Below are 12,980 nucleotides of genomic sequence, written 5' to 3'. Positions count from 1 at the left end.
TCTCTCTCTCTCTCTCTCTCTCTGTGTGTGTGTGTGTGTGTGTTTATGTGTTGCTTTGAATTGCAGATGAATCTTCCTTCCTCGGGTTCATTTATTCAGCTATCATTATCCAATCAAATTATGGATTGTTAAAAATCGGTGAACTCACTAATCCTTAGTAAGATGGTTTTACATCATACCTCACAATAATTTTTTGTTCAAAGAATGAATTAACCATTCAAGCAGTTTTGAAAGTTGTTGCCATTTGTTTCAAATTGAAGTGTAGCTTACACACAGTAGAATGCTCGCATTTAAGATGTTCCTTTTCAACTAATTTCCACAAATATCTACCCTGGTAATTCACCCATTAGGAAGAGACACCATTTTCACCACCTCAGAAACGTCCTGCAGGCCCTTTTCCAGTGATACCCCAGGCCTAAGATACATCCACTGCTCTAATTTTTATCTCTGTTCGTTAGTTTGGGCTATTCTAAAATTTCACATCAAAGGAAACAAATAGTATGGTCTTGAATCTTGTTTCCTTCTTTCAGCTTAATGTATTTCTAAAATCCCTCCACATTTTTACCTCATTGTTACATTGCTCTTTTTTACTGCTAAGTAGTATTTTGTTTTCTGAAAATTTCATCATTTGTTTATCCATTATTTTGCTGATGGACATCTGGGCTATTTTCAGTTTGAAGTTCTGGTGACTGAAATGTATGTTAATCTCCTATTTGTAATCATATGTTTTTATTTTTCTTGGTAGGTGTCTGGTGAACTCTTCAGTAAACTGTTTTCAAAGTGGTTGTTTACTCTTATACTGCCGCTGACAATGCACTCAAGTTCCTGTTGCTCCAAATGTCGATGTTTTCTTCATTTTAGCAATTCTTCTGAGTGTAGTAGGAACTCAGTTTGCTTTTAATTTGCATTTTCCTGATGACTAATAATGTTGAGGCCTCTTGCGTTAGCTTATTATCTATTGCCTATTGATGTAAACTGTCTACTTCAGTTTTTGGAAAAAAAAATTTGTATATGCTTCCAAAGCGAAAACAACTTGGTCATTAACTAATAGGCAATCTATGGCATTCATAGGACTACTTGGAATTTTGGAAATAAAATCGTATATTGGGTCATTTGTTATTATATTTCCGGACACATGTGTTATCATTCAATGCCTCAAGATTTGCTGTTTTATTAAACCAGGTATTTAGTACATCTCTTCCACCTCCTGCATTCTGCTTAAAGCTATAAATCTGTTTGTTTTAATTATGAGTTGTAACAGAACATTACACTTCACTGGAGGAATGATGCCACTAAAAACACACAGATTTTATTAATTTTACATATACAGGGGCTTCTTCACAAGAGCATGAAATCTGAGGAAGTGGCCAAAGAGAGAAATTTTGTATTTTCTCGAGAAAGAATGATAAATTTAAGAAGACATGACAAGACAAAGGGGATGGTGTAACAGCAGTACATTTCTAGGTGAGTCATTAGGATGTATGTGAAGGGGAGTAAAACTCGTAGAAGGGTTACTTCGCTAAGTATATTCATTCTGATCCATTGCACCCCCGGATCCCAGTGTCTGGTGTAAGGGCTATTTTCTCAGCTGGTACATGGAGGGTGCACCTCCCGAGGAATCTCTATGGCTTCGCACATGTAGGAAGAGAATGATCAGCTGGCCCTTTCTGAAATAACCATTGCTCCTATGTTTTTAATTCAAAGTAATCAATATTCCAATTTGGTATTTGGGGAATGGCATGTCTTTCACTCCTTTACAGGTAAATGATTATATAGATACAGTAATTTTCAGGCAAGAAATTTGGCATGTTGAAGAGACTGCTGATTTTACGAAGGAAACAAACATAAACATACGTTTATTTCTATATCAATTTCTTTATAAATATATACTCATGTGATCTCCAAAAACAAAAAATTAAATCCAAAAATCAATTGTAATACAATAATTTCACATACTTAGAGACTGTTTTTTTTTTTTTTTAATTTTGCTTTTTTTTAGTCTGAATCTTTTCCTTCACAACTTTTTCTTTTCTTGAAATAAGGAGCAGAGGAATGTAGAGCAGACGCTCTCAGGGAGCAGGAGCCAGTGAGATCCAGGTTGGCAGGTCCCTGCAGTACTGTGGAAGTGGCGGCCCCTGGGGATTGTGGAAGAAAGCCTGGTTGAGGCATTTACCCCGGGCCTGCAGGTTGTGCTTTAGGGTATCTAAAGCCAATTTATTACACTTTAAACCTGGTTTATTTCTATAAACATAGGCATAATTTGATCATAGGGTAATTTCATCAAATAGCCAACTTCCATATTCTTTCAGAAACATTAAGTGAGTTGGTTTAACCCTCGCCTAGATGGAGTAAAGAGAGTATAACTTCTTATGAAATAACTATAATAACAGTAATAAACACAAATACCTCTCATTCATTTAGTACTTAATTTGCAACTGTATTTTGCTTAATATTTCACCTTCATTTTATTATTTTAGTTATAACCATAACCTTCCAGAATTGGCTTAGTGTTCATTCTCATTTTTTTAAAAAAATGGAGACAAGCTTATTGGGGTAAAATTCACTATCCACTTTTATACAGACCTGAATCCAATTGCCTGACTTTAAAAAGCTTGCACTCAGGAAAGAGCTAGTTTTCATAGTGTTTCAGTGAGCACCTGCCCCCACCCCACACATATACACATGCACACTCATTTGAAATCGCCATCATTTCTTCTACTAGTGTTCAAGATGTTGTCACATGGTTTTCCTCCTTCACACAAGGTATTGCTGCAGGTTCTCCTCACTTTCTTCTCAGGCATCCCCTAGGGACATTAGTCCTCATGGTGCCCTATGAAAGGGTGGCCGTTTTCTCTCCCACAAGCCACATGCTACAGGACTTCCAACTGGGAAGGTGTCTTTCATCCTTTTCCTTGCTCCTTTCAAATCACATATCCCCTTCTCCCTGTAAACTGTCAGCTAATCGGAAGGAAATCGCTGAACTGAGTATCACCCAATGCCTCTGAGTCACTCTCAGGGACATGACATTGAAACAAACATCTGAGTAGCATGAACAGCAGCTGGACACCATGAGGGAGGAAGGGGTGTTGAGCCCAGTGTGCTAAATGTGAAAGGCCCTGCCTGGAATGTCCTGTGCGGAGCGGAACGTGGTAAGGTCAAATGTGGTGGGAGATGGATACCCCGGGAGGACTTCAGGGTCAGGTCACATAGGAAGGCGCAGGTTTTGTTCAGAGCGCGCTAGGGTACACCTGCAGTCAGCCCTTATCAGGAAGGAGCAGACGGTCCACATAAACATAAGCAGCTAAACTGTAGATTAAACATGATATTCTGACAGAGCAGATTCTGAGGGGGAGAGAGTCATCCTCTTTAAGAGAACAGGAAAGTCTCCATGGAGGGAAGATTTACATGTAAAATCTTGGGAGAATGGAAGAAATTGAAGCCCTTAGAAGTGCTGGGGAAGAGTGTTTATGTGCAAGAAATAATCCAACTTATGAAAAAGATGCAGAATAGCTCAATTTATATAAATATAAATACTTCAGCTTCACCGGAAATGAGAACTAAATGTAGGCAAATTTTATGAATTTTTTTTTAATTTAAAAGAATGTGACCTAGCAGAATGTCTGCAAATGCAAAGTTGTGGTTACAGAAAAAGGAATCTAGTGTTAGGACTGAAATGGATTTATACAGGGAGAAATTTGAGGCAGGGAATTAACTTAATTGTCATTATAATTTTTGTGTTTCTATCCTATAAAAGTGGGTGCTAAATACTTTGAGTAAAACATACTGGAATTACAGTAGGTTGAAGATTCCGCCAATATAAAATCTAATAGATGCATTAAGGGTAGCAAACGATTATCACAGACTACTCTACTAGGTTTTCTATTCCCAGATCAACTCATTTGCCTTCTTCAATGATTCTTTCTCATCAATATATTTCTTCTGTAAATTCTGAACACAAAATGTGTAACATTCTAATATAATCTGCATACATACATAATGTACTAAAGTGAATTTAGTATAGAACTTTAAGATATGCCTGTAGTAGGCTTGATTTTCACATATTTATTCAATAAAGCAAATTAAATCATGCCATTTTATTTAGATAAATGAAACACCATTTAAAATCATTTGAAATAACTTAAAATAAATATAAACATTATCTTTAGCATAGAATTTTAGTTTTGATTTAAATATAAAAATTTGGAAACTCAATGTTACTTATTATATTATTTTTACTATTAAAAACTGAAAGGTAATATAAATGTAACAAGTAAGATAATAGTTGACTAAATAGTTGTACACCCAGTTGAAATTTACTACATTAACACACAATAATCTGAAGATCTTTGACTGATAGCAATGGTAAAGAGTTTCTCTGCTGCCAGTGGAGAAGTCATATAGGTTAACTTGTTATATACCCCTTATTTTGGCCTCTGAAAAGATTGTTTGTCCACCGTGGTCTTTTAACCTTGACATCGCCTTCGGATTGAATTTTCTTTCCCTCAGCATAATGCTATTGCTTTTTTGATCTCTAGGGGAAATTGGAGATTGTACATTGATGCATACAATTTGTGGCCAAATTCCTTCTACTGCAGTCTCAATGGTCTAGGGGTTACTTACAGTTCTACAACACACAAATTCCGAGTGGTACAACCAGACTTAGGTTTCCTTTGGCAGTACTGGTGTTTCAAAAACATAGCTAGCATTTATTCATTTCCATTTGAGACCACTATCAGTCAAAATCTACTGCCAAGACAGAGTTTTTAATCTCTTGATTGCTCCCAACATTAGTTAAATGTGGCTACACTGAGAATGGTTTCAACAATAGACTTTAGTGGGAACAAACTAGCTTGATTCTTTGTGACAAGCAAGATGCCCCCTGTTTTGTGCAGCGTTCTCAAGGAAAAGTGCTTGATGAGGCTTGAGCCATGGAGTCATTTCCTTGTCAGGCGCACACACCCCATATGCAGTTGATGTTTTCAGTCCTTCGAGGCTTCTAAGTATTAGGCTTGGGTGATATCTATTTCATGTTTCAGACAGAGAAATATTTGATCAGCAAAGCTTATTTTCTCATCTCTGCTAACTCTAGCTTGGTTCATCTCACACTTGCTGGACTTTGCTTTGTGTTCTGTGGTAGAACAGGTAACAGAGTTAAATAGCCTGCTAACTCCCACACAAAAGACATTTCCCTAATTTCTAGAAATCATCTCAGTTTTTTTCAATCACCTGCACTATAATAAGAAAATCTTTCTCTTTTTTCTAACAGCATTAAGTGCATAATAAGAGAGAATTCAGTTCTATCATCAGTAACAGAGACCTGGTCAGTAGGGACTTCAACATTAAACAAGGATTTAAAAAGTTAATTGACACACAATTCTTGTACAAATTTATGGGGTACAGAGTAATATTTGGATACATACAAAGTTTAATGATCAAATCAGGGTTATTAGCATATTAATCACCTTAAACATTGAGGGTGTGTGTGTGTGTTTGTGTGTGTGTGTGTGTGTGTGTGTGTTGGGAACATTGAAAATCCTTTCTTCTAGCTATTTGAAAAGATAGAAAAAATTATCATTAACGATAATCATCCTAGAGTGCTATAGAACACTAGAACTTATTCTTCCAACATAGTTATAAATTTGTACTCATTGAGCAACTTCTCTCTCTTCTCTTTAGGCCCCCGTGTTTCCCAGCCTCGAGTAAATACTATTCTACTCTCTACCTCTATGAGATCAGGTTTTTTAACCTTCTATATATGAATGAGAACATGTAGTATACATCCTTCTGTGCCCTGGTTTATTGAACTCAACATAATGTCATCCAGGCTCATCCATGTTGCCACCAACTACAAGATTTTATTCTTTTTATGACTGAATAGTATTCCATTGTGTATACATACCACATTTTCTTTAACTATTCATTGGTTGATGAACATGTAGTTGATTCCATATCTTGGATATTGTGAACAGTGTGGCACTAAACATTGAGGTACAGATGTCCCTTCAATAGGCTAATTTCCTTTCCTTTGTATATATGCCCAGTAGTTGAATTGCTGGATCATATGATAGATCTATATTTTTAGTTTCATAGTGTTCTTTATAATAGCTATACTAATTTACATTCCCATCAACACTGTATAAGATGTCTCTTTCTCTACATCCTCACCAGCATTTGTTATTTTTTGTCTTTTTTGATAATGACCACTCTAATTGCAGTGAAATTATATGTCATTTTGGTTTTGATTTATATTTCCCTTATGATTAGTGATGTTGAACATTTTTTCAAATATTTGGCTATTTTTATGTCTTCTTCTGAGAAATGGGTATTTAGATCATTTACCTATTTTCAATTGGATTATGGGGTTTTATTTGCTATTGAGTTCCTCGCATATACTATATATTAATCTTTTGTCAGAAGAATAATTTGCAAATATTTTCTTCAATTTTGCGGGGTGTTTTTTCATTGAGTTGAATGTTTTCTTTTCTGTGCAGGTGTTTAGTTTAATATAGCCCCATTTGTGTGTTTTTATCTTGTTGCCTGTGCCCTTGAAGTCTTAGAGATAAAATCTTTTCTGAGACGGATGTTGAAGCATTTCCCTTAAAACAAGCATCATTTTTAATTTCTTCATAAGAATTAAGTGTTGATTTTGGCCAATCAGGGCAGCTTTTGTGATTGGTGATCAACAGGAAATTGCCTGGTAGCAGACAGTCTTCGGCTCCTTAATCCCTTGAGTTTTGTCCCTATGAAATGGTTACAGGAACATTTCAGGAACATACATCATCATATCCATATGCTAAAGAAACAGGATGGGCCTGGCACGGTGCCTCATGCCTGTAATCCTAGCACTTTGGGAGGCCAAGGCGGGCGGATCACGAGGTCAGGAGATCGAGACCATCCTGGCTAACACGGTGAAATCCCGTCTCTACTAAAAATAAAAAAAATTATCCGGGCGTGGTCATGCGCGCCTGTAGTCCCAGCTCCTCGGGAGACAGTAATTATAGGAATCCCTTAAATCAGGTGGCAGTAACCAGGAGAAGACATGTGGTCACTCACTCCGTAATGATTGTATGGAATTGAAAAGTTAGAAGGGCCAAAAAAAATGGTGAATTAAAACATCAAATGGCTGGCATAAAATGAGATTGTAAGCAGCTCAGGTTATTTGATTTCAAAGTCTTCATTTGCTCTTTCACACTCATTTTCATGTGTGCATGTGGGTGAGGAAGCCGACCTAAACATTCTCATTCAGTGTGGTGAGTTTCTTTCTCCCCAGCTTAATGAGTCAATTTTCTGGACAGTGAGTACAAAATATACTTCTGATTCACGCATTATATTGTACTTTGCTTTACATAGCTACATTCTATCATATCCTGAATCTCTCTTCTTTCATTCCTTTCCTTCCTGCCCCTCTTTTCCTCTCCCTAGCTAGCTCATTTTCTCCCTCCCCCGGTATATAACCCCTTACATGTGTATTTAAGAAACAAAAAAGAGTAAGAATATAGTAATTATAGGAATACTAATATAGTAATAATAGTAGTAGCAATAATAATCATCCTGAGTATTGACTGTGTGCCAGGCTCTATTCCCCCCCTTCACTCGGTCTGTGTGTGTGTGTGTGTGTGTGTGTGTGTGTGTTTGTAGTGGGGGTATTTAATGAGTCTCATCTAATATTCAAAACAACTTTATCAGGCAGGTACTGTCATGATCTTCATTTCATAGAAATTCATTTCAGACATAATTTAATGGATATTTCAGATATAATTTCATATCTGATTGGTGTTTCATGTAAGACAAAAAAATGAAATATTTTTGGGATATTGCATTTCCATTAAATTTTCCTGTTTATCTCTTCAAAGCAGTAGGGTATTGATGATATTGTTATTTTCTTAATAAAATGTTTGAGTCAATAGCGTACGAATTCCTGGGCTAGGTAACATCCATTATATTTCTATTATATCCATGTCTGCTCTAGATAAAGTAATAGTTAAATTTCATCCAGATTTAGGTTAATTTAGTATTTGAGTTTTGCCTCTCCTATGAAATTCCACTGTAGTCCAGTGAAATACCAGTGACCACTTTTTAAAAATAGTCAGTCACTAACTCATTAAGTCTGATATTTTAAGCTTATGATAAAGCTTATCATAATTGATTTAGTGATTTTCTTTTGTCTTGTGCTTGTCTTGCAGTCAAGCATGTAATGTAAAGAAATAATGTAGGAACAAATAAATAACTACTTAATATTTGAATGTCAAGTCATGTCAATATTAGTGAACAATCGACGTCTGTATAAATCAAAATTTAAAGAAACATGTTGTATGCTTTATCAGTATAATGAGAGATCTGGTAGATAAATTAAAAAGTATTTTTTAGTTGAACTAAGTCTAAATTAATGAATATGTAGTGTGTTTTAACAATCTTCTTAAATATAAAATGCTCAGAAGGATTTGAGTGTAGTGAGTCAATGAGTGAAGAGTACAAAAGGAGACTGGGGTATGATGGTGTCTGTACCTAGAATATAATTTCCAAGCAGGAGTAAATTCAATGGAACATTTGCACAGTAAACAGATAGGAACAGTTTGATTCACTAATGGGAATAAACATATGAACTCTGAAGTAGTTCCATTGACAAAATGAAACAATTTGGCTACATGTACAAATATTTGGAATAGTTGGCTAAATAATTTAAGGAGCCTAAATGATTGTTCCTAAATGAAGACATTTTTAGATATGGTAAAGTCTCACACACACATACCCACACCCAAACACACACACACACAGACATTTAATCACATACAGTTATCATTTGAAGGAAGTGTGATGTGTCTGGAAAAAAATGTGGGCTCTTCTTTTGTATTAAACTTAGTATGAAATTATGTACACGATTTATGCTGGTGTCACTCTATATTTCTTTCTCTATAATCATGACCTGCGTTTCTTCAAATCAAAGTGGCTCTTTTATGCTCAGTTTATGTGAAGTATAATGTACACTGGTTAAATTTCAGACTGACCTGCCTGACTGCTTCTTCCAAATGATAAAACTTGAAGTATATATAAAGATATAAACAGACTTTTGGGAAACTAGGAATTTCCTAAAAATTACAGAGCCACAAAGCTGAAAAACTTAAGACAAAATCCTGAGGAGAGCATGTTCTCTGATTAATCTCCAAGCTTATAGAAAAGACATGGATGTAGAGTGTGTATTTTTCTCCAACATTTAATATTATTAACAAGGTATACTTGGAGCTAGATGGGTGATAAATGAACTTTACCTCGTCAAAGAGTTTCATGTGTGGGGAACAAGCTATAGGATAGGTGACACATGTTTTCTCCACTTTCAAACATGGAATTGAGAACATTTCTCTTTGCATACAACGGCAGATTTCACCCAAAATTGAAATACTCCTGGGTAACATAGAGGATACACTTTCTTGAATCATTCCATCATCATGGGAGTATATTTCAGATCCCTGACTGACTGGTTAAGCCAAGAGATATGAAAAAAAGTTGCAGAAATATGAGGTGCCTCATAGTAGTGGACATACGGTGTTGGAAGTAAGATGATGAGGGAGATAAGAAATAAATTGTGGATTGCTTCCAATTTCTGAAGAAAAAATATAGGTATTATTGCATAGATGATATGAACTCTAAAAAATGTAAAAGCCAGTATGAAATACAGAGAAGGAGAATTTATGCATAGCTGAAAATATTTTTACATCAAAGACCACTAAAACAATTAACTCATTCTCGTAAAAAGCAATTAATGAGACCTAAAATGGGCCAGAAGTCAGCTAAGGACATATGATTCAGTAGGACATGGAATTATGATAATAAAGTAAATCATTGATTAAACAAGTAAAACGAGAAGAATGATATAACTCCAGGGAGTGGGGAAAAGTTAACTTCGGATACAGGTGTGTTGATTTGAGTTGTCAGCAGTGTTTATTGATTTTGTAAATTTATTTACGATCAGCTCATGCAGGGCACCACTGCCCTGAAGTCTGAATCTCTGTGTATCATCACATTTTACAAAGCCGTGGGTCAAAACAGTCAAAACGGAAAGGAATGGCTGGGCGCGGTGGCTCACGCCTGTAATCCCAGCACTTTGGGAGGCCAAGGTGGGTGGATCATTTGAAGTCAAGAGTTCGAGACCAGCCTGACCAACATGGTGAAGCCCCATTTCTAGTAAAATACAAAACTTAGCCGGGTTTGGTAGTGGCGCCTGTATTCCAAGCTACTTGGAGGCTGAGGCTCGAGAATTGCTTGACTCCAGGAGGCTGAGGTTTCAGTGAGCTGAGATCACACCACTACACTCCAGCATGGGCAACAGAGCAAGATTCTGTCTCAAAAACAAATAAACAAAACAAAACAACAACATAAAAAACAGGCAGGACTAATTACACATACATTTATAAACTTCATTGAGGTGCTTATCTTTTCTAAATCTTCTAGGTCATAGCACGCAACTGTTGTTATTCAAGGAAATTAAAGTAGGATTAAGTGATCTGTTTATTTATGAAGAATCTCAATATTCACAAAAATTAAAATAATCATTTATATATTGTCGGTGACATACTTCTGCATTTATTTTACAAAAGGGAAAATCTAAGCTCATTTTATTCAAACAAGTAGTTGTTAATAAGATGGAAAATAATTTTTTAATGTTTGTTATTTGTTTTGATGATCATAAAGCATCTTGAAAGACAGAAACCTGGACTAACGTATTTATAAATTTTATAATTTACGTATTAATATGTGAAAGTATATATGTATGTATTTATGCATATTGAGGGAAATGTTATACATACAGAAGGTGCACAAATAACTCTTATGTAAACATTTAAGTAACCACCATCAAAATATAAATAAATAATATGAACAGCTACTATCCCACATATAGAATCAATATATTATACTTCAATTTCAACAAGTTAACCAAACAGGTAAATATGAAATACAACCTTAAAGACACATTGTTGATGTTGACTAGATGATACTTCTATTTTTTACATTTAAAATATAGTGTTTCAAATTATAAACATATTGAGTTTTGTGACAATATTTCATTACTTATTATTTTGGAAATTCTTAGAATTATACATTTTATTTTCTATAAGTTTAATCTAAATAATAAATGCAATAGACAGAAAGATAAGTTCCACAGTTCATTCATTTCATTCAAATATTCAACATTCTTGAGTAACTGCTATGCACTAGGCTCTGTTCCAGGCAGTTGGTTATACCAGTGAACAGAACAAGGATCTCTCATTGTGAAGTAAAAATTCTGGCATAGAATGAAAATAAACAGTAAATATAACCAGTGTGTTTATTATTTAATGTACTAGAAGGTGAAAAGTGACATGCAAACATGTGAAAATGGAGCAGAGCAAGGAGGACCAGGAAATTAGGGTTTAAGTGGGAGCCCTACAATTTTTTAAAGGGTGTGCAAGGGTAGGCCTCCTTGAGAAAGTGACATTTGAGAAAAGAGTAGATTTGAGTAAATTATGTGGAATTAATTAAGATTATGAGACTCAAGATGGAGCCAAGGGCCCACTCAATATACTGAATATCATCGATTATTTGAAGAAAGAAATGCCCAGCTTGTAAAACATGCCCACTCCAAAAACTGGCTAAGAGTCTTTTGATGTTGATTACAAAACATGCATCACTAACTCTCATTTTATTATGCAGGTATATTATTGTTAGATTAAGATTTACACTAATATTTTTTCTTTATTATTAATTCATTATTTCTTTTTAGGTTAAAAAATAGAGAATTCATGATGGGCCATCAGAATCACACTTTCAGCAGTGATTTCTTACTTTTGGGATTGTTCTCTTCTTCCCCAACAAGTGTGGTCTTCTTCTTAGTTTTATTTGTCATTTTCATTATGAGTGTAACAGAAAATACGCTCATGATCCTCCTCATTCGCAGTGACTCCCGACTCCACACTCCAATGTATTTTCTGCTCAGCCATCTCTCCTTAATGGATATCTTGCATGTTTCCAACATCGTTCCCAAAATGGTCACTAACTTTCTGTCAGGCAGCAGAACTATTTCATTTGCAGGTTGTGGGTTCCAGGTATTTCTGTCCCTCACCCTCCTGGGTGGTGAGTGCCTTCTCCTGGCTGCAATGTCCTGTGATCGCTATGTGGCTATCTGTCACCCGCTGCGCTATCCGATTCTTATGAAGGAGTATGCCAGCGCTCTCATGGCTGGAGGCTCCTGGCTCATTGGGGTTTTCAACTCCACAGTCCACACAGCTTATGCACTGCAGTTTCCCTTCTGTGGCTCTAGGGCAATTGATCACTTCTTCTGTGAAGTCCCTGCCATGTTAAAGTTGTCCTGTGCAGACACGACACGCTATGAACGAGGGGTTTGTGTAAGTGCTGTGATCTTCCTGCTGATCCCTTTCTCCTTGATCTCTGCTTCTTATGGCCAAATTATTCTTACTGTCCTCCAGATGAAATCATCAGAGGCAAGGAAAAAGTCATTTTCCACTTGTTCCTTCCACATGATTGTGGTCACGATGTACTATGGGCCATTCATTTTTACATATATGAGACCTAAATCATACCACACTCCAGGCCAGGATAAGTTCCTGGCAATATTCTATACGATCCTCACGCCCACACTCAACCCTTTCATCTACAGCTTTAGGAATAAAGATGTTCTGGCGGCCATGAAAAATATGCTCAAAAGTAACTTTCTACATAAAAAATGAATAGGAAAATTCCTGAATGTGTGTTCTATTTCTATGTTAAACGCCTGAAGGATGCTCACGAGAGGTTTCCTAGAAAGAAATCAAAGCTTCTATCTTACCACATATAAGAAGTGAATATTTCAGAAACATTGTTAATAATAAACAATAGTATGTGTTTGTGTTGTAAACACGTACCTCTAAAAATGTAGTGTTCCTTCTATGGTACCAATTATAATCATGCAACAGTTACAGGAAGTAGAAGTTACCCAAGGCGTCCTATTC

The 12,980-nt window shown here is 35.8% G+C and overlaps 1 protein-coding gene across 1 annotated transcript; it reads left to right on the top strand.

Annotated features, from left to right (window-relative positions):
* Positions 1-11,757: 11,757 nt before the first annotated feature.
* LOC469754 (olfactory receptor 2AJ1) lies at positions 11,758-12,719 on the top strand. The gene has a single exon (XM_009441850.5). The coding sequence runs from the start codon at positions 11,775-11,777 to the stop codon at positions 12,717-12,719; it is 945 nt and encodes a 314-aa protein (XP_009440125.4). The 5' UTR covers positions 11,758-11,774.
* Positions 12,720-12,980: the final 261 nt, after the last annotated feature.

Source organism: Pan troglodytes, chromosome 1 (assembly GCF_028858775.2).
Source record: "Pan troglodytes isolate AG18354 chromosome 1, NHGRI_mPanTro3-v2.0_pri, whole genome shotgun sequence".
In the NCBI taxonomy this organism is placed as follows: domain Eukaryota; kingdom Metazoa; phylum Chordata; class Mammalia; order Primates; family Hominidae; genus Pan; species Pan troglodytes.
The sequence above is the reverse complement of the archived record's forward strand: the minus strand, read 5'-3'. Positions and strand labels throughout refer to the sequence as shown.

Coding starts and splice junctions, on each gene's coding strand:
- LOC469754 (XM_009441850.5), top strand. CDS start 11,775: ATGATGGGCCATCAGAATCACACTTTCAGCAGTGATTTCTTACTTTTG.